The following is a 26,564-nucleotide window of genomic DNA, read 5'->3' as shown; positions in this document are numbered from 1 at the left end:
ACCAGCGTGGAAGAATTATCTTCCAGATCTTAGACATCGACACATGTTGAGGTGTTACTGTGTAGTGCTTGCCTTTTTCACGTTACTGTGACATTGCTGACTCACCTTCCAACTACCATTGGTATCTTTTACTGATACGTGGAAGTTGTTCCCTTCTCTGTATTTGTGAGGCTGGTTATTTCTGCCTACATGCAGCACTTGGCCCTTTGTCATAGTGGAAAAATACAGTATATTTCCAGGTCCTGTTTTCTGTTTAATTTAATTTTGCATTTTTAATTCCAACCCATGCCTTCCAACATACTGGTCATTTCTCCCAGCTTGGTGTCAAACACGTGCAGGTGGATTGTATGTCTCAGTAGGAGATGCTGTAGCCCACAGGTGCACCAGCACCAGTCCACTTCAATCAGCAGTTTATACAAGCAAACCAGGCTGGGCAGCAAACAGCTGAGGCATGAATACACATGCACTTCCTCTGACTCTGCTACAAAGGAGTAACCCTTGGACCAGCTGGAAACCCTGATGTGTTAGTCTGCCTTAATACATTCGCCCAAGGTTGTCAGCAGAAGCCTTCAGACTTATAGCAATGAGATAGTAAGACTGGTTGAGGATCCAGAGTTATTGCCATTAAAAAGTCAACTGACCTAATTTAGTGAGGTTTTCAAGAACAATTACTTGATAAATAGAGAGAAATCTTGTGGGTAAGGGATGGCACACAGCGCCCACAGAAGCTCCAGTACTAGCCACATAATGTTCTGGGGTTTTCATTTAGTATTGCAGCACTACTCAGAGGAAGACTGGTTCCTTAAAATTTGTTTACTGCTTTAAGGTCCAGACTTGGCCCAAAAGGTCTTAGAGAAAAGCAAATGCTTTTAGGCTCCTAGTCATTAAAAATTTTGCTCCAGTTTGATAGATAAAAATGTTCAAAGGCCTTACAATAAACTGTCTTTCAGTGCATCTCCAGAAACGTACCTTGCTCTTCGTGGAACAGACCCAAAGACTTCACAATTTGTACGATCTTCAGTGGACAGCCATTTGCCTACTCCTTCTATCTCGGAAACAACGGCTGCACTGCAATGATCCAAAGTGAATCGAACCTCCTACATCAAAGCACAGGATTGCTGAATTAAGCATTTCTGTAAAATTCAATAAAGAAGTTGTATCGAATTTTCACCTTTTTATTTTTGCATATCATCAAGCAAAAAGGGCTGGATTTTTTCCTGCTCCATTTTCCATCTTGCAATAAGCAGTAAACTCAAAACAGAATCATTGAAATAAAAAAGGCACTTCACTGCATTTAATTTATGCTTCTGAGTAGTCCAACTATTTTCACAAAAACTGTAACTGCACTTGCAAATAAATAATTATCTGCTTTTTGTGCATACGTAATGGATTTCAGCGTCCAAATGTGTACACTGAATGTGCAAATTACAGCTAAGCCTTTATGCACATCCCACACGTGTTGCAGAGCTTAAAAAATAGGAAAAAAAGATTCTTCTGATCCTGGAATATGGATTACAACATAGATATATTTGGAACTGACAACACTGCCTTACCAAAATTTGTATCATTCGTCAAATCTACATGCACAGTTAGAACAATACATGTAATCACCCAGTCTGTTTTTCCTACCTTCCTGTTTCTGCATAGGCAAACGTTATTGGAAATACAAATATCCTGATGTGGTGGGGGGGGGGAAGTCAAATAACTGACCTGACCATTGGTTCTGACTTCTAGTTGGTGCCATTTTTCGTCTGCTACGTTCAGGTGACTTGGAAACTGCAGCATGACAAAACCTGAGCCATGGCTCATCTTCAGCACAGGAATACCACTGGAGAGTTCTGATACAACATGAAAAAGAAACTAAATTGAGCCACAAGAATCTTTCCATTTTGGATATTTTAGCAGTTAGTGAATGTACTGATTTAATGTTTATTGCTGGTCACACAAAGTGGGGTTCACTATAGAAATAACTAGAGTTACATTCTGTGACTTCTATTATACATAAATAATAATTGAATATAGTATTTATTTTTACACTTCAGATTGTGCCACTTCTTTGTCAAAACACTGGAACTAATTCCTGATAAGCAATCTGCAATTTTATAATGCTCTAGAACAATTAACACATACAGGTTTTACTCCCTCCCATCTTCTACTCAAATTTACAAGTAACTGCAAAAACAAAGCAAAAAAGAGGATAATGATTAACAACATCCAAGAACTTTATCTTTCAACTAATTAGGAAAATATAAAATACCAAACATATTGTGCATCTTGTATATCAATTCTCAAAAAATAAGCAGTAGTAACCTTTTAAATGTGTGTCAACATAAAGCAGTGAGTTCTACTTGTGTATAAATTTTCCTACAGTGCCACACTGGGGCTGGATTCCTCCATCAAATCATTGCCTGTTTAAAAAAAAAGTGCAAAAATGCCCCAAGACTGAAAGCAGTTTAAGTGGATTTCTTTTCTCACCAAACTAGATAAGAATGACATGCAACTAAGACTGTATTAATCACGTAATACCTATATTCAAAGTACCTAAATTCCTTTATAGCACTACAGTTTTCCTAGGGGGATTTTTTAAATATATATCTCAATGAGTCTATTTTGCTTTCCCCTTGATCTCCACAACTCTGAGATGGACCTAAAGCCGTAGGCGCAGGCTACAAAAATACACATCAAAGACAACCTATTGGGAAATGTTTCAAAATATTTTCAAACCAGAAAATAAATTTTCTCATAAGATGGAAAGACAGAATTCATACTCTAACTACGTCACTATTCACAGGCAACCCATTCCCAAGAGACATTTAATTTTTCCACACACTTTTGCAGAAGTACCTATTGCAATGAAGTTTTCTGTATTCCCAGGTTCTGGATTTGATAAAGGACCACTGTATAGTAAAAGTCCATCTGGAACGACAGTAATAAACTCTAGAGAGAGTGAGATTTCAAAACAAGGCCTGATGGGACGAAACCAAGCGTAACCATTTCCATGGAAACTATGCTTAGTCTGCTGGCATTCTGGTCCATGAAATGAAGCAGGACAAAGACATCTGAAAGAGCACAAATACAAAGAATAGTCAAAATTCCCTAACGTTCAACTTTTTTTTTTGTTTTACATGCAACAAATGTAGCACTTAAGTCACAGTAAAAAAATAGCAGTGAAACAAAGATTTTAGCAGAATCTTAGGGGTGCTTGGCAATTACTAATACACTTTAAGAATACAAAGCACATTTATCCACTACTCTATCAAAAAAAAGAGGTATTTTTGAGGCCATATTTTTGAGAACAATGACAAGTAACACAGAACACCGAACATCAATTGGCCAATTTACTACAGAGAAAACTCAGGGAAGTTAATTCCTAGCTAGAATAAACGAGCATAATTTCACTAAAGGAATACTGGTCCATGCCAGTTTAGGTTTTCTTCCTAATGTTTCCGAAACTCTTCATCACCCATTGTTTAAACTACATTTCAGTCCCCCTACATCCCTGCTGCTACCACTGATAATCACCTTTATTATCACTATTCTGGAAAAGAAAAAAATAAAAAAAAAAAAAAAAAAAAACAGAGCACACTTCCTGTTCCTTCATACTAAATTAGGTGCTCTTTAAAAATGACATGTGTTAATTATACCACTGGTTTTCCCCCAGGGTTTTCTTTCTTATTCACACACTATTTCCACCACTTTCTGGACTACAGCACCATTACTGGGCCGTTAGTAAAGACTCTGTGGTCATTAGATTTACACTCCGGTGCACTTGTGGGGGTTTTTTGTGTCTCCTTCAGTCAGAAGTACATTTATGATTTTTTTAGCCCTGTACCTTGTAAGCTCCACTAGACACTTTAAAAATAGAAGAAAAAAAAGTAAGAGAATATGCAATACAAGTTTTCTCACCTGTAACCATTCAAAGTGTCAATACACATCCCACCATTGAGACAAGGGCTTCGAGGGTAGGAGGAACACGACTGATGAACTCTGTCCCTAGCTGAACAGGTGCAGACCACATTGATGGTGGTTGTTACTGAGACAAACGACACGCTTCCAGTATCCATCACTGTTGGGCTGTCACTCACACCGAGGTAGTTTGTACAACCATTGCCCTCACTACAGTTTGCACTCCCACATTCATCTATATCGATCTGTGAAATGTTCAGTTGTAAAGCTGACTGGATCTAAAAGAAAATACAGTTTAACACATCACCAGTCTCTTCCTAATTAATGCTTGCTTACTCCTTAATTTCTGAAAAATCTAAACCCTCATAGACTTAATGGAATGCTTCTGTTTCTTGAGTATTAATTAGTAACATCCCTGACTATACAGGCAAGCAAAATTATTTGACAAATACAGGAAATGTTTTAAACAATTTGCAGTAGCAGTATTTCCTGAAAACTTAGCCATTGGCATGATTGACTGTGAACATGTTAAATCTGTACTGGCCTACTAACGTTATTTCCGAGGACCAAAGCTCTGAGCGCAGTGATACTCCACCTTCTGAGCTGTGTCATCTACGTCACACTTCTCTGCACCCTGATAGCAACAGGAATGTATTAGCTCAAGCCAGGATAAAAATAATTCTTCAAGAGTTATACCCAGACATTATTCCTTACATTCTCTCACACATAAGGATACAGACATAGAAAAACACAGAGCTGAGCTGCATTCAACAATAACATCCACAGGCGGTGGCCTGACAAGACCACTGTGCAGCAATTAGGATTCAGTCTACTGATTCACGCCCCATAAACTTACATTTAATGTCAAACTGTCTGGAACAAAATGCAGTCAATTCAGCATACTGGATGCTGTATTCTATTCTACATCAACCTTTGCTAGTTCATTGTTTTTGTCACCAAATGAGGTTGCACCTGAAAGCCCAAATACAGTGAAGAGCCTCACTGTATATATAGGTCTTGTAGCATAGCAATAGTGTCTCTGCAGTTTGCAACTTCTAATCTGAACAGGCCAAAGATAACTAGCAGGAAGCACAACGGGAAGCAAGCTGTTCACAATAAGCCTGAGGACAGTAACAAGGCTGCCATTATTTCAGACCTTCTGTACTTCAGCCAGTAGCCTATGCACTGGACTAAGTTATCAGTAAGTTTCTTCCCTGGCACAACAGATTACTTCTTCCTACTTGTTTCGGGAGTTTGCACAGCTGCCTATAAAGCTTCAGAATTTGATTTGTATTTGGTGATTCAAATACATTAAAATGATGTGTATTTAGTGCCCAAACCTGAATACAAGAGACCTCACTACTCTCACAGTGGTATACACTGAGGTATACAAATGTAAAATTAACAACATGAAATCAGGCTTAGACTCTTATTTATATATTTAATAGAATTTTTTTCAAATTATAAAATGTATGACAAATATTTTAAAAATAAGCTTTGAAAAGACCAAAACAAATACATAAATACTAAAGCACTTCTATTTTTTTTTTAAACTTGTGCAGTCATCTCAGTTCACCACTGTAAGAACTTTGACCTTTATAATCAATTGCCAGTATATCCTCAAACATCATAACATGTATTGAAAAACATGTCCCCAAAGGCATAAAATATACTGTGTAATAGCATGACGCATCCTGTCGATGCAGTTTCGTGGCTGCTGCTCACATCTATCACCATTAGCGGAGAGTCTAAGGCACATTCAGACAGCTATGTAATACTGTTACAGAAAAACATAGCGTATATAAACAACCTTGGCTCCTTTACAGTATTATGATGGATTATCTTTCTGCTAAATAAAAATAGTTGTTGTAAAGCTATATCCCAAGGAGGTAATGCAAACATATTTATTTAGCAATTCAATGAATAATTCCAGTACTAATTACTTATTTTCTATATTTATAGTTAAACATGTACAAAAACTACTGGAGAAATTCTCTAGCTATGATTAGTTTTCTGTAAGCTGTTGGTGATTACTCACTAGAGCTATTCATTAAATATTGAAAAGTGATATATAATTAATACATATTTTTTCATAAAAATATGTGAAGCAATCCCCTTGCTTCCACTTTGATGAATTCATCTGCCATATATTATGGCATAGAATATTTGAAATCTACACAATTTGCTATATTATTGTTGCAGTAATTCAATAAATATGCAAAAGAAGTAGTCGTTATGCTTCATTAATACTATCTGTGCCTGGTATTTCCCGCTTGGTCACTCTGAAGTGTCTCATAAGCCACACAACTATTTAAGATACAGTAAGATATAGGCAGGTGGTAAGTTAAAATATACCTGCTTGGTTCCCAGAATCAGGCAGACCCTACCATATTCACAGAAATGGAAAGTGCTGTTTTCTCTTCAGGAAATAGCCCTCTGTAAGATGTACCGCATATTAAGCTCAAATATGCCCCCACAGCCTCAAATGACATGTCAGAAAGTGCTGCCTTGTCCAGGGCAAGTTACAAGCCAAGCAGTGGCATCTAGCCTTTGTGCAAGGCAGCAGCTTTAGTGTCTATTCAGCAACATCAGCAGGACTTTGGCAAAACCAAAATCTGGAGGACCACAGAAAATAAAAGCAGGGCTAAGACAGACTGTCGGGGTAACTGAGTTAGAGGGCACGCAGGATCTGGTAAGGGAGTAGGACAGTTAGGGAGTGTCAGGAAGTAGAAGAAAACATCTCACATTCAAAAACTATTTTCTCCTTATAACAGTTAAAAAAAGTTGGCGGGGCATGTCACTTTGTATTTAAAGTTGTCCTTTGGTGAGTTAAATGCAATCAGAAAATTGGTTGTCTTCATCTCACTTATCTATTTTAACTGTTCTAACCTACATATTCCTTCCAGCAGGATTTTTTCTATGGACGGTCATCTCTTTGTACAGCAGAATTTCTGTCTGGGTGGCATCAAGCCTCTACTGTAAGTGTCTGATCATAAGCTGATGATTTAGGTATTTCCATCAGCACCTGGAACATTGAAAAAGCTGTCGCTTGCAAGACATTCTCTGTACTACAGTACCACTTTGGCTTCTAGAGATTCCTCTGATTTCATGTTCAAGAGTCTGAAAGATTACACAGTGAAACAGTGACTGGAGAAAATACAGTTAATTGTACCACCATGGGAATGGAGAACCCATCTTTCTGCAACTAAAAAGTGGTTCTATTTTTTGAATCAAAAGTTAGCACAACCATATGATCACTACATGTGCGGACTAAGAATAAGGGCAAAGCTTGAATTAAGCGCTTGCTTGACAGTGTTTTTATCCTGAGTGAAGCAAAAAACATTATCTGTAGATCTAGCATATTCTTCCACTAAGGTCTGGGATATATGCCTTGCAAACTCAGTATTTGGGTGAATTACATAGATACATGATAACCTGAGAGAACATACCTCATTTTTAAATGCTGCCATCTCAGCATGCAGCTTCTCAGGTCTGTAATACACTGAGCCACCACGGACTGCAAATCTTACATCTGTCTGTTTTCCATCAGTGTTCATCACACTGAAGACAATGATATCACTAAGCTTAGCAGGTAACATTTTTGCTAGCAATTCCTTGAACTTCTCATGTCTTGTTTTGCCGTGTTCATCTCTCCTTATGAACTCCTCTGCTGTGACACCTGAGTTTGGGATTCAAAAATAGATAAACATGAAATACTAGGAGACACAGGTTCATTTCTCAATTTATTTCTTATTTAACAATATGGAAACATACCAGAAAGTGACCTACAGTGATAAGTCAGTCAAGTATTGATATAATAATACCTACATCACATAATCATTCAGTTATAAAAGTAGCTGATCTAAACTCTCACCAGCAAATAAAACTAACCCGACAGACGCACAGTGGCTGAGTTTTGCATGGCTTCATTTTCCAGCTCTTTGACACGGATTTGTACTGTAGATATAACATCAGGACAAACTCCATCAGAAACTCTAACTTTTAAGTTGTATATTCCTTGAGGAGTGTTATCCACCATCACCAAAGAACCAGTCCTCTGATTTAATCTGAAAGACCTAGACAAAACCTTCAATTAGGAAACTTTAATCAAAATTGAGAGCTTTATTTATTCATCAACGTAATTCAGAAGGTCTTAAATGTTACTATGAAGGTTATAGGATCAAAACTTACGGGAATTAGCAACCAACCTCAGAAAAGCACCAGAAACACCTTAATTCAGAAATTACAATCTGCAGAGCCTGTAAAAAGATGTTTCTGCCACTCCCAAATCCCCAGACTTTCCAGATCCTGAATAAAAGCAGTGTGTAGTTGAACCATGCTCCAGATGCTCATTTATCTATCTGGAACAGGATAAAGTCTGTATGAAATCTCTGCTATCATCTTCATTTGCCACCTCAAAGAGACAGTAATCAGTTCCATAACCATCATTATGGAACAGTAACCTCTTCATATGGAAAAAGGCCCAGGGGCTGCTGACGGATGGAAAGTCAGTCTTTAATTTTAGGCTACATAAAGCTTTTAAACACTTATTCACACCAAAGACAAAAATTCACATTTGTTTTCACATCCATTTTCTCTATTTTGAACAGCACACAATTCTGCTATATGCCATCTCACTTTATGATATGAACAAATAATGTATAAGTAGGAATTAAGGATCCAATTCAACATTTCAATTAACAGAAGGAGCTCCACTAATCCAAGAGTTATGGTTTTCACACACAATTGTATATTTAGCCATCAATGGAGACCACCAATTTCCCTTCCATCTTTGATGAAATTAATCCATTCTGCCCTTTTAAATTTAGGATTTGTATTCCATCAACTCTAACATTTGAGGGCAATTATTAAAAGCTTTGCCTATTTTTACATTAGATCTCAAAGAATGCACATTTTTAAAAAAATTAATGATGACATCTCACTAAAAATCAGCATCATGGTGTGATCCTGCATTCTCTTGGAAAAAATATTTCATGTATTAATTTCTTAATACACAGTTACCCAGGTGAAAAAGAAAAAGAGCATTCAGAAGGTACATTGCTTAATACACTCAATAACCCTGGCTTTATGCACATCCTGAGCACAGAGAACTGCATGGAGAGAAAAATAATTACAGAAGCATAAATATTACTCATTTTGACACAAATACAATCCTCACTTGAGCAGTTTTCCTTCAGAGAGAAATGTTTTATTGTCCCAGTCATCTTGATCTGGTGCAAACACTTCCCCAAGCACTGTTGTTGACCACTTTCCTGTTGAGATAAATTATAATAAATCTGCATTTAATTTTTGCTTTTCAGTGTACTTTATTTTCTGCCACATTCATTACTGCATTTATTATTTTCAGATTCCTGCTCAATTTGGTGATGGTTATGGTCCAAGATTCTTAAAATAATGCATAGTCTGTCATATGATTTCTGCCAATTTTGGAAAGGTAAGTACACTAAGGGTGTCACATGAAAGAAGAAAAGCTGAAAACACCACAAAACAACAATAGAATAATACATAAAGATAACTCTATATAAAATTCACAGACAAAAGAATCACTACATCAGGAGTTAATCCTCAAACACGTCATTGCTACTCTACTATTTCAAACAGCACACCAGTGGAATCCAGCAAAAGACAGAGAGCATCTTGTGAGGTGCAACTGGGAGAGAAGGACATGACTGAGGAAAGGAAATGGGCAAGAAGCCACCAAGCTGTGCCAGTTCTTGGCCCTTTTTTCATGCCTCTGTGGGCTGTCACAAAAGTGGAACATCCAAAGCAGCTGTTCTAAAATAGCAGAAGGAGCAACTCCAGGGAAGGAGACCTTTGAATTCCACAGCCAAGATCCAGCAACACGGAAAGTTTTTATGGGTCAAATCTGGAGCCAATCCACCCTAGAAACTTCAGTCTCTCATTTCTATAGTAGGATCTGGTCACATCTGTTTCTAACTTAGGCATACTGAATCCAGCAAAAATACCTTCCATAGATTAATCTTCTCTAATATTTACCAGAAATTCTACCATTGCAACAATAACTGAGATATAGCCAAGTCTATCTGGAATGGAATATTTGGGGAAAGGTGTTATAAACCATGCTTAATAAGGGCCACCAGGACTAGTTTAAGGTCAAGTTTTAGAGGTAATTTCAGGAAAACACACAGTAATAGAAGTTCAAGACAAACTTTGGAGAATATTATTAAACTGTTCATCCTCTGCTAAACCACTCTGATGAGAAAACAAAAAGCATTCACTTAATAAATCCATTTGCTATGTTCTTTCCCACTACAATGTTAAACCTCATAGTACTGTGGCTGCTATCACGGAGCAGCTCTCCTGGTAGTACTTCTCGTATTAGGTACTGTGCACCACTCTAACACATCCAGAACAGCATCCTTTTTTTTTCCAGTTCAAAGACTACATATTCTAGGAAGCAGACACTTATTGCACCCCGAAGATTATTCTTTTCCTAAGAAAAAGCATTGATGCAGCTTTCCCTCAGATCCTTTCTTGCCAGCAGAAAACCTCCCTCCTCAAGATTTTTATCCTGCTCAGCCACCCAGTGGTTGTCACAGCAGAGGTGGGACTGGTCTACAATTTCTGGGTAGGGTTCATTTATTAACCTCTGTTTCTAAGCTGATTCAGTTCTGCCATTCTCATCTCGGTATCAGATACTTTCTGAACCATGTGTGCACACAAAAAGACTTTTCCTCTGTACAGTTGAGAAAAAGTCAATGGAAAATAGGTTTTATTGGTTTATAAAAATACTGCTTTTTCTGCAAGTGCAATATATACTTGTTCGCAGCTAATAGTTTTTTGGTAGATGATCTGTTACACACTAGGGTCTGAGCTTTGCAAATATACTTTACTTGTTCCACTGCATTTAGTAGTTTAGAATTGGACCTTCAGTTTCAAAATATGTAAACCACTTTAAAAAAATTAAGAACTGCGAGACAGAAATTATGTGTAAAACTGTGCTATATTCATGAATCTGATATAATATCCAGATAGCACTTACCTTTGTAGCTGTACACATAGACTTCCTTATGGCCAGATTCATGGCAGTTATCATTTTCATCACCAATTGTTATAGTTAGGGTGTTTGTAGAGCTCATAGCTGGCATCCCACTATCCATTATAACTATTGGCAGATGAAACACCTTCTGCTTTTCTCTGTCAAAGGACCTCAAAGCAGTTACAGTTGCTGTGTTATTTCTGTTGTCAGTAAGAGAAAAATCCGAAGAATTCTGATAATCTGGTGGCAATGAAAACGTAAAGGGTGGCCCATTTTCTTCAGTGTCTGGATCAAATGCATTAAGCAGTTTTGATGTATGGTTCATATACACTATTTCAGGCCTCATGTTTTCCCAAACTACAGGCATGTATGGCGCCTCAAACCTTGGTCCGTTGTCATTAACATCAAGCAAGTTTATCAAAACTGTAACGCTTCCAGTGCAGGCAGGTGTCCCTTGATCTGAAGCTTGTACAACTAACCCATATTTTTGCATGACTTCACGATCTAGCGTACTTGCCACAACCACATGACCATACTGGTCAACTGCAAACTGCCTCATAGGATCTGAATCTGACTTTATAGAATATATGATGTTCCCATTCAAACCAGAATCCTTGTCTGTTGCTTTCACTGTCACTACTGTAGTACCTACAGACATGTTTTCAAAGAAAGGGCTTGTCTGAATAAACTGAGAAAGAAAAACTGGGCTGTGGTCGTTGGAGTCTTCAACTTCAATCAGGCACACTGCAATACTAGAAAAATCAAGATCTTCTACTGTAATGGTAAGATTAAACTGCCTTTCACGTGCATTCTCAAAATCCAGGGCTTTTTTCAGTCTAATAGTGGCACACTGCCATTCTTCGTCATTCTCAATATAAAACTTCTGATCTGGGTCTCCCCCAAAGATACTGAATATTAAGTCAGCATTTTCCCCAACATCTGCATCTGTAGCACACACTTGCAGAACTTCTGAGTCGATGGCACTGCTTTCAGGAACTGTTGCCTGCCACATCTTTTTTGTGAATTTAGGTACATGATCATTGACGTCTGCAATCCAAATAGTGGCAGTGCCACTTCCTGTTAGCCCTCCCCCATCTCTTGCTTCAACAGTAAGAAAACACTTTTCAGTGCTTTCTCTGTCTAGCATTCCTCCTGCTACATGGATTGCACCAGTATTGGGATTGATATTAAACATGTCAGTACCAAACTCATTTTTTACATTCTCTGTTATCCTGTACGTCAGAGCAGCATTAAGACCTACATTTGGATCATCACGATCAACCGCACGCATTCCCATGACTAACACACCTGCAGGAGAATTTTCAGAGACACTCCCGTTGCAATGATCATGGATGCACGTGAACATGGGTGCATTGTCATTTATATCCCACACATTAATAATTACATCAGCAAATCCTGTAAGTCCTTCTCCCCCTTCATCAGTAGCCAATACAACAAATCTCCACAGTGCTCTCTCTTCCCGATCCAGCATCTTGTGTGAGTAAATGCTGCCTGTTTTCTCATCTACTGTGAAAATATCAGCTGCACCATGCCCATGCAATGAGTATCTCAAGTCTCCTTCATCCACATTACTATCAGGATCATTTGCTATAACCTACAAAGGTTTTGAAAACAAAGACATAAAAATTATAAAACGTGCAATGATTGCATTACATCCTATATCCTGCTACAGTCTAAAGAAGTCCAAGCAAAAGTATATGACATGCTGTTAGAATGTGCATGCCAGATGAATGCCAAATGAGAGATGGCTGAGGGACAATTTGGAGTAGGTGAATACGCTTTACACTACAATAACAATGTCAATGTAGATATTCTAATACCAAAATTATATTTTTTTCATATTTGTAGAGGTAATTTAACTATACTATTCTGATAGCAACTTTAAAATGTTAATGATTTGCTTTTTAGGATCACAAATGACCCATCCTGCTTATCCTATACACTATCTTTGTAATTATCTTTTTCCACAAAAGTCCACTTCTCTTCTTCCACTGACAAAAAACCTCAGTAAAACTCAATTTTGTTAATATATCTGTGCTGATTATTAATGTAATCGTACCAGAGTAACCCATGCTCTTTCGCTGAAATATTATAATCTCTGAAACTGCGTACACTACCTGAAGTACAAAGACTGGTAACCCATCCAGTTCCTCAATTATACTTCCATAGTATTCACTGATAGAGAAAACTGGAGTCTCATCATTTTTATTCATGACATTGATGATGATAACTGCATAATCTTCCCATTTCCCATCAGAGGCCATCAAGTGAATCTCATACATTTTTGTTTCTTCATAATCCAGTGGTTGGGCAATAAAAATGGCTCCTGTTTCTGGTTCTACATCAAGTACTCCTCCCGTGTTTCCAGCTGTGATCTGATACCGTAATTTAGCATTTGTTCCTGTCAATTACCAACAGTGTAGAAAACACACATTTCTTGAAGTATATTAAAACATGGGATGTTAAGATGATGTACAAATCATATGCTGAGTTTTGGTATTATAATTTTGTGTTCTTCTAAAACGTGAAGATATGTCAGATTTCTTATCAACATTTTCAGTTCTGGGATGTCCAACTGTAATTTGTGTCTAATTATAAAGTATATCTCTGCAATGAAGTATTAATTTTGATCCCTTGAATTCACTGAAGGATCAACAGGACTAGCCAAGGCTACAGGACCAAAATGACAAATTCTTATATGCTAACACTCAGCATGTGAGAATGAGTTCTCATAAAATACTTCAGACCATAGAACTGTTCTGCAGTCTTAGTTATGCATAGACTTTACCAACCAAATGGATAATTATCTATCAAGGCAGAGGAGACAATCCTAACAGAACTTCTCAAAATTTCAGATGCAGTACCAATTTGCCAATGGTTTTAGATCAAATAAAGACTTTTAGCCTTTCTGCAAGCTCTAACTTCACACTACTGTTCTTTTCCCTTCTTTCACAGCTACATCTTTAATCATTGACTTTATTAAGAGGACAGAAATGAAGTGCCATATATCCCTCACATCAGGTCCTCTGATCCAACACTACAGAGTAGATTTACAGGCAGCTTAAGTAACAAACTGAAAGTTCCCTGAGTAGGTAAATCCTTCTTCAGTACAACTTAGCCACATTTGCCTCAACTTCCTTGAGTGGGTGAGGAATCAAACACAGCCAGGACGTACCTGCAACTTCACAGATATACTGACCAAACAGTCCTTGGGGACTTATGCAACAAAAAGAAGAGTGTGGTTTCACCATACAGCTGTCCTGGTTTTCGCTGGGATAGAGTTAATTTTCTTCACCGTGGCTGGTATAGTGCTGTTTTTTGGACTTAGTATGAGAATAACATTGATAACACACTGATGTTTTAGTTGTTGCTGGGTAGTGCTTGTACTAGTCAAGGACTTTTCCAGCTTCCCATGCTCTGCCAGGTGCACAAGAGGCCAGGAGGGGAGGGGGCACAGCCAAGACAGCTAATCCAAACTGGCCAAAGAGATATTCCTTATCACACAACGTCATGCCCAGTATGTTAACTGGCGGGAGTTGGTATGGGGTAGCAGCCATCGCGGCTCGGAGACCAGCGGTCAGTCGGCAGGTGGTGAGCAGTTGCATCATTTGTTTGTTTGTTTGGTCCCCTCCTTGAGGTTTCACCTCTCTGTCATTTTCCTTTTCATTATATTATTATTACTATTACTGTTTTATTTTAATTATTAAACTGTCAGTATCTCAACCCACAAGTTTTCTTACTATGGCTCTTCCAATTCTCTCCCCCATCCCACCGGGGTGGGGGGAGTGAGTGAGCGAGCAGCTGCGTGGGGCTTAGTTGCTGACTGGGGCTAAACCACGACAACAGCAAAGTCAAATTAGTACTGCACCATGGCCAGAAGACTGAAATCTGTACCATTCCCTCTCTCATTTATAAGCACTGGTTATGTTCTTATTTTTTCATGACTTATGACTGAATTCCTGACTGATTTGTAGATAAAGCAATACAGCTAAGACTCATCATATGCATTTAGGAAGTCTAGTTTCAAATATAAGAACACATACCAATCAAATGAAGATCAATACAACCATACTGTCCATAAAGAAAGCAAATGAATCTCACTGAAATCAAGTCTGATTCATTCTAGTTAACCAGGACATTATTATTGGTGCTCATTTGTAAGAAAATGATATGATCTATAATAAATTTGTATTTGCTGGCACAGAAATTTTTCCTCATCATCCCATATTAATGCATTGCCTCCCGAAATAAGAGTTGTGTGACTTATGCCTCACAGTTCCATTATGAACTAATGTTCATACCCAATCAGTTCACACTTAAAGAAGTTTTAAAATCTAGAGACAAAAAAGACATTTTCCTTTCTAACATGGGGAATACTTTACCTTCATCATCATCATTAGCACTGACTGTAATGATAGTCAAGCCCACATCTTGGTCTTCATCCACATTTACTTCATAGACACTTTGAGTGAAGACAGGCTTGTTATCATTCACATCACTGATAAAAATGCGCACGTAGGCTGTGTCTGGAGAGACAAGAAACAAGAGATCAAAATACTCAGCTGTGCCACTTCTGTCAGCTACAATTCCTTAAACTGTCTAGCTGCACATTTAATGAAGACGAATACTTAGACAATACAGAAACAAACCCTTAGGGTTGTGGACAATATATATAGCAACATTACTCAAAAGCACTTGGATATCAAATGCATGTCACATCTAATTTGTTTAAACAGATAATATGTGAATAATTGATGCCTAATATGGCAATCATACAGATTTTAGTCATAACTTCTTCTCCTGAAGGCACAAAAGCCAAATTTTAAGTCTTTATTTAAGCACAGCCATCTACTGAGAATGGGATTTTCTATCTTGAACTTTCCTTCTTCATACTTCATAATTACTTTTGACTGAATACAATACCATATGGAGTGCTTTGAGAAACACTTTCACTACCCAAAGACCTGCATCCTACAGAAAATGGGTGCATCTTTGATAGCTAGGAAATACTCTCTGAACTATGAAGCCCAAGTTTCTCTTAACTTCAGAACAAAAAACTTGCCTGATCATCATATAAAATCTCTCTTCTGGCTGTGGCACAACTGTTGCACAAAGAGTAAAAAAAACTCAAAACCAAAACAGACTCTTTCACAAGTACACTTGAAAACAAAGAAATTAACATTTAATCTTTCATTTCAGAGCTTCTGTTTTCAGAGACCAATCCAGGCAAAATCGTGCTTGTCTCAGACATCTGTCTCTTACCAGAGTTTGGCTTCCCTTGTTTTCCAGGTCGAGCTGATTGAGAGCCATCTACTGATTTGACTTCTAGTAGATAAGACCCTTTCTTCTCTCTATCAAACACTGAGACAGTGAATATTGAGCCTGTCTGTGAGTCCAAGCCAAAATACATGTAGTCTCTACCACTGTCATGTAACAGGGAGTAACTTATCTAAAGGATTAAAAAGAAGTTGTCAATCTATAGTGTGTTGGATAGTTCACAACAAAATACTTAAAGAAAGGAAGAACAGCCTTGTATTTGAGAACTTGATCAGCACCAAGAAAGCTGAGCAAAACTACTAGCTTGAGCAGCCTAGTTTGAAGTGAATTAACTTCCTTGCACATTGACTACTGATCTGTACAGGGAAACAAATTTGTCTTGTCTAATCAGTTCCGAGGTTCTCTAGTTCACATTTGCACAGCGCTCATGCAACTGCACTCGAACTCAGCTGAAGATCCCAGATACCAATATAATGGCCACAGATGAGCTGGATATGAACTTGTTCAGTATCATGGACCACATTCCAGTCTCTATTATATATATGTTTTCATGAACTTGGCTTCAGCTAACACTCTTGTTCTAAGGATATACCTACAATCAATTTTTAAAATCAGTAACAAATACATCCACTTTTGGTGTTAACTTGACATATTTTGTAAGGATTCAGTTTTCAGTACGCCCAGTGATTTACAACTCACAGAAGCTTTTAACACATTTTTTTCATCCATTACTTTATCCAATAACATTTTAGGTCTATGTAGACCTTTCCAAAGCAGAGCATTCTATAGCAAGGTTTCCACCTGAACTACAGGCTGTATACATACTACTTGGTTTTCCATCTCACAACTACTAGTTTAAGTTGCATTTTTCACATGGCAAAACAGAGAAACATGTAATTAACTACTTTATTTCATCTCATGTTTCCCTATTAGTCATCTCTTTTCGAGGTTGCAGGCTTCTAGTCTATTTAGCCATGTTCGTACAGAAGTCATGCCATAGCTTTCATCACAGAAGATGTAGGTCCCCACTTACTTACCTCACCATTCTGACCAAGGTCAAGGTCGGTGGCGAACACCTGAACAACAAACGTCCCAACATCAGCTCCCTCTGTCACCGAGGCTTCATAAATGGATGAAGTGAAGAATGGGACATTGTCATTGACATCTAAAACATCAAGAAGTGCATGTAAAGAGAAAAACAGAAACTGAAAGGAAAAAAAAAGTACTATGACTATACTATAACATCACTGAACAGCTTACACACCTGTTAAATTAATATAGACTGTAGCAAATGCTGCCAGAGGAACTGCAGCAATGTTCAGTGCTCGAACCCTCAATAGAAAGCTCTTTGTTGTTTCATAATCTAGTGGCTCAGCTACCAGGATCGAAGCAGAACCATCATGTCTGTTTGGAGTCAGGTAGAAACGAACTGGCATGTTGGTCTCCGGAACAAGTCCCTCTACTAGGTTATAAGTCACATGGGGATCTCCGAGGGGAGAAGTTGCTTTGATTGTCTGCAAAGTTCAAGAAGTCTGCGTAATCAACACTTTTGTAAGTACAGCAACATTTCTAAAAGCTTTTGCATATTGACCCTCCCAGATCTTCAGCTCTCAGCTGAAAACACTAGGACAAGTCTTTCCTGATACCAAAACTTAACCCTGCCCGATACATCTCCCAACCACAAACAGCTGCAGCCAAAGGTTACCAGTCATTATATGTTCGGTTACTTATGCTTTTATCCTAAAAAAAATATATTTTGGAGTTACTTCATAAAGCTGTTCTAATTACTCATTCCGAGCAATCAAATTGAACTACTCTCAATACTTTAAGCCCAACAATCACCTCAGGTAACACAGAAGCATTCAAAAGTACTGGAACATCTATAGCATTGTCCAAATGGAAAGGAAATTAAATAATGGCTGCACTCATGTAAATTAGCACAAAAACGCTGGTTCCTGTTAGCATTTCTGAAAGAAAACCGATAGCAGATCATTGGTCCCTATGATACACAAAACTGTTATAAAAGCTCACTATATTTAAGCAAATAAGCAATGTTCAGTTACTCTGAAGCCTTAGAGTTATAGACAAACAAGTCTGTCCCAACCTTACCAAAATTGATGCATCTCGTGTAGTATTCTCTGGAATAACAACTTCATAGCTGTCTCTTTCCCACTGTGGAGGCTGGTTTTTTGCACTGGTAATCGTTACTGCAAGTTCAACTTTACTGCTCCTATTACCTCCATCTGTAGCAATAATCTCTCGAATTATAGATGACCTCTGAAGAGTAAAAAAGGTTTTGTTACAAAGGGTTTTGATCAGGGCTCCAGTGAGGTTTTTTTTTTCCCCCACAATAAATTAATACATGAAATTAGAGGCACACTTAAAAAAAACCTGCACAGAAGAAAAACATTCACAACTGCAAAATACTGAGCTGAGAATACGAAGTAGGTGCAAGGTTGCTGAAAATTCTGCTATTTGCTTTACTAAAATTGTTGGAAAATGTTGCTATTTGTCCAATAAACCTTAGCAAATTTCACACAATTTTAAAACAAAAACAAAAACCCCCATTTCATGAAGCCCATGAGTTCTTAAGTTTACCTACCAACAGTTTTTGTTATTAGGTCTATAGGGTTCTTAGATTCAATAAAGAAAGTATACTGAAAGAATACACCTTCACCAGATTTTGCGTGTCAGTTACAACCTCCTCGCTGGCCAGGCAGTATGAGGAGCCGAAGAGTCCTTGACTTAGTATAAGCTCTCCTTAGCAACAACTAAACAGCAGTGTTATTATTCTCATCCTAAATCCAAAAAAAGCACTGTACCAGCTACTAGGAAGAAAATTAACTCTATCCCAGCCAAAACCAGGACACTATTAAAAAGCTATTTTAAAATGGACATCTACAACAATATTTTCGTTTCAACACAAATTACTTCACAACTCTGAGAATAGCAAATATGTAGGTATCTAGAAATAGCTGAAACTGATCCAATTTAGGTAACTACATGCAACAATTTTGTTCATTATGCCTTCACCTTCCTGAGTGACAGCTATGCTCAGCCCACCACAGCTAATATGCATCAAGTTGGGAATCTTATTTCACACTCCTTCACATGCAGGTTTGTGTCTTAACTAATTGCTTCTTAACACAGTAAAGTCCTACCCCTGGTTTCCTGCTCCCCTGCTTACAGTCTTAGCCCTCCAGTCCTTCGTATTAGTATGCCAAAGCTAATGAAATGGGAAGAACAAGTTCTCAGAGGCAGTGCTGTCAGCCTTCCAGCTGAAAACAGGGCTTATATGCAATTCACAGTCAATGAACTCACCAGCTAAAAGCCTAAGACTCATGTTTAATTTAAACATGACCTACTGATCCTTTAATGTAAAGGGTAACATGGAGGTAAGGACAAACTCATGACCTCAGTCCTTCCTATAACATATTGAGATAGCCAGCTTAAAAAGGAAGGCAAGCACCATACCTGAGATATGGGTTGGTTCACAAACACCCAGCCTGTAGTCGGATTAATTTGTAAACAATTTGGTTCTTCATTTGCTATTGAATAGGTAATGGTAGCATTTGAGCTGTAGTCATCATCACGGGCTGCAACACGAAGAAAGCTGGTCCCAACTCTTGTGTCCTCTCTTAGGAAATCTAATGTAAGGAAAGGATATTTCAAACTGATAATTAATTCACTACAGTACCATGAACATCTTACTAAGAAATACTAAAATAACAACTTATGGAAGCTATAACTTTATCTTCCTTGGAACAATGGCCATAAAAATCAAAATGAATATTTTAAAGAGCTGCTATCACTCCAGAGCTACAGATCACATTTGAACTTCATATTATCACATTCATAACCTGGAATTCTTATTTCTCATAAGACACTACTTATTTTTTTCTTGCATTTTTACTAAAGGACTAATTGCTCTGTATGAACTATACATAAATGGAAATTTAATTTATTGATTTACTGCATAAAACCAGATGAAAAGGACCACATTGTCAGAAGCTACTTTCTAGGATTTGCATACTATAACTGAGAATTAACAGTCTTCATTTCCTTTATTAATATTATGCATGCCCCTGAGTGCTTATCTATAAACAGGAAGGGTTTTCAAAAGAACCAAGAGGGAAAGGTAAAACAACGAACAATGAAGAATGATGAAATTCAAATGGGAAAAGGAAAAATGTGTAATCAAATGTTATGACAAAAATCTATTAATCAGAAAACAAAGGATACAGTTAGTGCTCAGCGCTGCACACTCACATACTTATTATAACTTCCACATTTCTGTGTAGTACCACAGACACTTGGTATACTCAGGTAGGGAAAGATACTGACATGGCTATTGTTTCAAGGAATTCTCCTGTAAGAGCACTCAGGAAGGCCTATGAGTCAAGACTGTCCCTGCTACATTACACAGAATAACAATTCTGCAATTAATTAAAGCGAGTGCATCTCTGACTGCAATCACCTAGTCGGTCACAAGATCTACTGACAGGAAACACAAAACCCAAAAATCTTAGACATCAGGTAAGCTCACACTCAGGGCACCGAAACTCTATCCAATGACTCTCAATTACATTCATAGTGGGTGTTTTCAAATCTGGGATCATTATCATTTTGGTCCAGGATGATAATATTTATCTGACATATTCCAATGAGTGGTTCCGCTGCCTGATCTGTTGCTGTCACAGTGATAGGATATTCCCTCTGTTTTTCTCGATCAAATACCTGAACAGTTGTCAGAACTCCTGAAAACAAATTAAATATCAGGGAGTTAAAATACTACGCATTTGACAATATGCTATATTTAGGTGTTTATTTGTCTGTCAACAGATTGAGATACAATATAATAGGTGAAATACACCTATAAAGCGAACTTCAGGCTCAAGGATCCAACCACAAGATTTAACAAGTTTCAGCAGCTTAAATTGTACTTCTCAGGCAGATACAAACTTCATATACGCTTACAACTACACGCAATTGGACTTGAATTTGGAAAACAGAGATAAGTAACAAACTAGCTTTAAGAGAATGAGTTTAGAAAAAAAAATAATTTAATTTTTTTTTTTTTTTTTTAAGAGCAGTAAGTACAGGGTAAAAGCACATGTTATGCCTTTTATCCTCCAAAAGTTCAGCCTGAATTTAGTTCTGGCCTTCCAAGACTTAGTCTCTTCGCTGTTTGTAAGACTAGTCACTTGGATAAATCATTTATATGCCATTAGCAATGTTGCAAAGTAATGTGCCCTTAAAAATGGTGGGTTTTTTAAATCTAGTTACAAAATCACAGCAGTTATTTCACACAGCAGAACTTCCACATTTCAGGGAAAACATCAGTTCTAGCTCAGTATTTAACATGTATGAAACTAAAGGGAGATTATTTGTTCATGCAGTTAATACAGTTTATATTTTGTCTGCTATCAAAAAACTCAATGAAAAAGCACAAAGTCTGATTTTATTTAAGCTTTTTTTCAATCAGTGTAACAAAGTGGCTTCTATATGCCAGTATCAGTTCTGCTACTTGCTTTACCTGTGTCAGGATGAATACTAAATGCTGGCAGGACACCACCTCTGTGCATCAAGCCATATTTCACTACACCATTGGCTCCTTCATCGGCATCAGTGGCTTCAACCTGCATTACAACTGTCCCTGAAGGCTGGTTTTCCAATACAGAAGCATGTTCCCAATAATACTGACACTGGGAGGGGACAAAAAAAAAAAAAAAAAAAGAAAAATCAAAGGCTTACCATGCCATTTGATTTAAAGATATACTGGAGGGAAAAAGAAAGAAAAAAATATTTAGCTACACTTCCATTCACATGCACTGATGTTAATATTTTATCTGTACCATGATAAGGATTGAGAGCAGCCCTGTTGAGAAGGGCTTGGAAGTACTTGTGGATGAAAAGCTGGACATGAGCCAACAATGTGCCTTGCAGCCCAGAAAGCCAACCATACCCTGGGCTGCATCAAAAGCAGCGTGGCCACCAGGTGGAGGGAGGTAATTTTGCCCCTCTACTCTGCTCTAGTGAGACACCGCCTGCACTGCTGCGTCCAACTCTGGAGCCCTCAGCACAGGAAGGACATGGACCTGTTGGAGCGGGTCCAGCGGAGACCACAAAAGTGATCTGAGGATGGAGCACCTCTCCTACAAGGACAGGCTGAGGGAGTTGGGGTTGTTCAGCCTGGAGAAGAGAAGGCTCCAGGGAGACCTTATTGCAGCCTTCCAGTACTTAAATGGGGACTATAGGAAGGATGGGGCAACCTCTTTAGCAAGGCCTACTGTGACAGGACAAGGGGTAATGGTTTCAGACTAAAAGAGGTAGATTTAGACTGGATATAAGGAAGAAATTTTTTACTCTGAGGGTGGTGAAACACGGAACAGGTTGCCCAGAGAGGTGGTCGATGCCCCATCCCTGGAAACATCCAAAGTCAGGCTGGACGGGGCTCTGAGCAACCTGATCTAATTGAAGATGTCCCTGCTCACTGCAGGGGGGTTGGACTAGATGACCTCTAAAGGTCCCTTCCAACCCAAACCATTCTAGGATTCTATGATTAATTTACACACTTCACTTGCTATTTTGTGGTTATAGGAAGAACACACAGCACAAGGCCTCTGAGCACATCCAACCAGTGAAAATATTTGGAGGAAAAGTTATAGTTGCAGATTCTTCCAAATGTAAATTTTTTTAAAACTAGCAAAAACTTATAAAAAAGAGGGCATGCACTTGCCCAAACCACAGAATTGCTTTGGACTAAATGGGATTTCTACGCAAAGTAACTTTGTCAAGGACAGACTACCACGAATTTCTGAGACTGACTTTTCAAAATATGCAATATTGCCCATCAACATTTTAGCCAACAGCATCAAACTTGAAATTTTTAGACAACAGATCTTTAATATGAATGAACATTCTGAAAACATATTCAAGATTTTATTTTTATAGTACTGTATAAGTTAAGCTAAAACTCTTGGATTCTTCTCTCTTTCATCAGTTCCAGACATACAATTGTCAAAAGAAGCCTCTATAACTTAGAGGGGTATTTTGGAATATTTTGGAACAAACCCACTGCATAAATAGCTATACCTATCAATTCCTCATGGCATACAGCACACTGAACCTCCAAAACCGATCTCTAAAATGCCAGAAGTGACACGTGGTTCAGGTAAGAGACAGGACTCACAGGAATTGTTCTGCCACAAGAGAACAAACCTGGAAAGTCCTAGGAGAGGGATGGAAAAGGTGGAGAAGACAGTAGCATCAGGACTCAAAGAGAGATGAAAGCTGACCACTTCTTGAATAGCTCATCTGCTGCATCACTTGCAGTGACAACACAGTCTTAAACATTTACACACAGTCTAATACAAATGACTGAGCCTCATATATTTACCTTTTGAAAGACAGGTTTGTTGTTGTTGACATCATCAATTTTCACAACAACCTGGGCAGTACTTGTAAGAGAATGGGGTCCTCCAGAGGCATTATCATCAGTAGCCGTGACATTAAGTACATATTCCGTCCCCTGCAGCTCAGGAAATGGACTTGAACGAAGTCTAACTAGCCCTGTAAAAACAACATCAACCATTACCATAACAACATTAACCAATTACCGTTGTTATTCTCACTAGTAAACACGACAAGAAACCATTCTAGTCTACCTATTCACCAATAAAACACAAGGTATATGTAGTTTAACTATGGTATTTTAATGCAGTCTGATATTAAAACAAAATTAAGACAGCACAACAGGTTTGTTTGTCTGCAGGTATGTCTACAGAGCTAAATAAGACAACAGCTACAACTCAGCTGACCTGCACATATTAGCTTTAATCTACCTGCTGCAGAAAAAAAACCAAAAAATCCAGAGAAACATTGTGGCAGACTTCTGTTCAACCTGCATCAGTGCCACCAGCAAGCCTGGCTATGTTCCTGTATCATTATTGCAATGAAGCACGTGTCACCATGTCTACAGCTGTACCTACCCATGCTAGCTCAACCAAAACTAGTACAAGTTTACCTTCCTGCAGCATTTAGCTTTATAGACCTATCCTCAGAAACCTGTATTTTGCTACTCTCCCAAGTCCCCCACATGATACACCCTGCTGGATGGGACATAAAGGCACTGTCAGAGAAAGATGTATGAAAGATTTGCTACAAAAGCAAGAGAGACCAGTTATCTGAGACCACGGAGCACAGAGCTGTCATTCTTTTGCTCTATCATCCATCAATCACCTCTATTATTCATCAGGCATAATAGCAATTGTCATTGCAACAGAGTATTGTCACAGCATTAACGTCACTCATTTTGCTTGTAGATGTGTTGCTGTAGCTGCAGCACTTACTTTTGACATATTTCCATTTTACCTTGGCATTTCTGTGACAATGGTGAACAGCCTATTCCCCTGACATAATTTCTGAAAAGAAACTGCTGCAAGCCACTGTATAAACCTTTATTGGTTTATTTAGCAACAAAAGCCCAAAAGTGTTTTGAAAAAAATGTTAATGTTTCTAAAATTAAGTTTCAAAGACTGTAAAATTTAATTGGTAAAAAAGTATAAAAAATACATCTACATTATTAGCTATATTAAAACTATGGAGCTAATTCTAAGAGATGCTGTCAATCAAATGTTAAGATTCTTCAAGCACTTACAATAAAGATTTTCAGAAGCATCAGATATACTACCCTTGTGGCAATTAGACACTTAAAACCATCGTCCCTCTTTAGGTGCCAAAGTGTCTTTAGAAATTCAGCTCTTGGAACCTACAACTCTATTTTTAAGTCAGAAAGGATAAAAGGAGCTCTCAAATTCTGGATCACATGTCAACACTTGCAAGTTACCCACAGACCATATTTTTATGAACATTTCAGAAACTAACATCAATATTACAAAAACATTATTTGCATTGAAATTAAAATTTCATGCTAAGTGAACTTTCTGAAATTAAGAGACGGAGTAACTTTGGGCAGCTTACTCCTTCCTGTATATTCAACACCTGTGCTTTGAAAAATCTAAGTTCAGATCTTGATTGCAGTTCAAACAGGTTAATTATAAAGTAATTTAAGTGAAGTTAATTAAGTTACTTCAATCCATCAATGGGATTTAAATTTGGTTGCTTGTTTCTGTCTCAAAACATCCTGTTTTGTTTTTTCAAGCAATGAACAGCAAATAAATCCCATTAATTTAAAGGTATATGCAAGCCTACTCTGACAATGTCTATTTGTGCATTTTTAGGTGGTTTTTCTTTTCGTTGGGGTTTTTTTTTTTCCAAACAAGGGCACCAATGTTGTGGGATTTAAAAATATGCAAATACTGAAAAAAATTTGAAAATATGTAAAAACTGGTATTTCAGAACAATTACTTAAACTGCAAAGTATTCTCCACACATTTTTTTCTCATGCATGTAGAATTCTTGCCTAAATAACACTGCTCATGTGAATTATTTTGTCCTTAAATGAAAATTATACTCACTGAATTCATATTTTATATACTTTTGCTTTCATTGAAATAAAACAGTGGTAGTCTCATTCCGCCTACAAATGTATCATTTTGTGTCAGTACAACACAAGCAAACTCAGTTAAGGAGTGTTTGCTCACACATACGTAATCAGGAGAGACATCAGAAAGGGGGGGCGGGGGGGAAGCCTCATCTGAAAACCCAAATGCCCACTTTAAACCAGTTAAAACTGAGTTATTGAAAAAGTTGCACAAAGAAAACTTTTCCAGTCAGAACTGTTATCCTATTGTTTTTCCTCCTCACATGGCTATTTGATTACTAGCAGTATCTTTGGCTAATTGCAGCAGGTGGTTGTCAAGCTTTGAATGCACCAACAGGCCTTGCAAACTTCCTCCTGCTCCCTGGATGTGGCTGCCCGTGTTCAAGGCCAGCTCTGACACCATGCAGCCCGCTAACCCTGGATCACACAGTTAGCTGTCAGAAGCCTTGCCTGTGGCCTCTGCCCCATGTCTCAGGACCGCCCTTAAGCTCCGGTCCTTTCTCGAGCTCCCCCGGGGGTGTGCTGTACCTGGCTGTGGATCTTGCTGACCCTGACATGGCCTGGATGCCTTGGTTTCCCGCTTGTCCCGAGACGCACCTGATCACTGCGTATTTGCCTGGTGACCACTGGACTGTTGGACGAACCAAGTTTATGTCACGCGACCTGCTCTGCTGCTCTTGCTGAGGATGGTGCTCTGTGCCCCTGCCTGTCTTGCTGTCACCCTCGACTCCTGTTCGATCTTACCCTGCAGAGTAGCCTTTTCTTGCTACAACTTTGAAACTAGTCTCCTAGATGAAACATTATTCAAATCCTTGTTTGACATTTTCGAATGAC

The 26,564-nt window shown here is 38.1% G+C and overlaps 1 protein-coding gene across 4 annotated transcripts in view; it reads right to left on the bottom strand.

The window, feature by feature from the left end:
- Window positions 1-26,564, bottom strand: part of LOC142061001 (neural-cadherin-like) — a 62,341-nt gene that overhangs the window by 8,189 nt on the left and 27,588 nt on the right. For 2 of the 4 annotated variants that reach the window (XM_075101448.1, XM_075101449.1), the window contains exons 8-25: window positions 23,625-23,797; window positions 21,762-21,930; window positions 20,812-20,982; window positions 19,700-19,872; window positions 18,335-18,502; window positions 17,490-17,739; window positions 17,263-17,390; window positions 16,211-16,397; window positions 15,331-15,474; window positions 13,066-13,349; window positions 10,931-12,542; window positions 9,086-9,179; window positions 7,798-7,982; window positions 7,356-7,585; window positions 3,907-4,184; window positions 2,845-3,059; window positions 1,711-1,838; window positions 970-1,097 (exon numbers count right to left, since the gene is read on the bottom strand). In XM_075101448.1, coding sequence (XP_074957549.1) covers window positions 970-1,097; window positions 1,711-1,838; window positions 2,845-3,059; window positions 3,907-4,184; window positions 7,356-7,585; window positions 7,798-7,982; window positions 9,086-9,179; window positions 10,931-12,542; window positions 13,066-13,349; window positions 15,331-15,474; window positions 16,211-16,397; window positions 17,263-17,390; window positions 17,490-17,739; window positions 18,335-18,502; window positions 19,700-19,872; window positions 20,812-20,982; window positions 21,762-21,930; window positions 23,625-23,797 — 4,717 coding nt within the window. Of the gene's footprint in view, window positions 1-969; window positions 1,134-1,710; window positions 1,839-2,844; window positions 3,060-3,906; window positions 4,185-7,355; window positions 7,586-7,797; window positions 7,983-9,085; window positions 9,180-10,930; window positions 12,543-13,065; window positions 13,350-15,330; window positions 15,475-16,210; window positions 16,398-17,262; window positions 17,391-17,489; window positions 17,740-18,334; window positions 18,503-19,699; window positions 19,873-20,811; window positions 20,983-21,761; window positions 21,931-23,624; window positions 23,798-26,564 lie in introns of those variants that run through there. The other 2 variants (XM_075101450.1, XM_075101451.1) reach the window with 2 other exon arrangements.

This window comes from Phalacrocorax aristotelis, chromosome 8, assembly GCF_949628215.1.
Source record: "Phalacrocorax aristotelis chromosome 8, bGulAri2.1, whole genome shotgun sequence".
Classification (NCBI taxonomy): domain Eukaryota; kingdom Metazoa; phylum Chordata; class Aves; order Suliformes; family Phalacrocoracidae; genus Phalacrocorax; species Phalacrocorax aristotelis.
The sequence above is the reverse complement of the archived record's forward strand: the minus strand, read 5'-3'. Positions and strand labels throughout refer to the sequence as shown.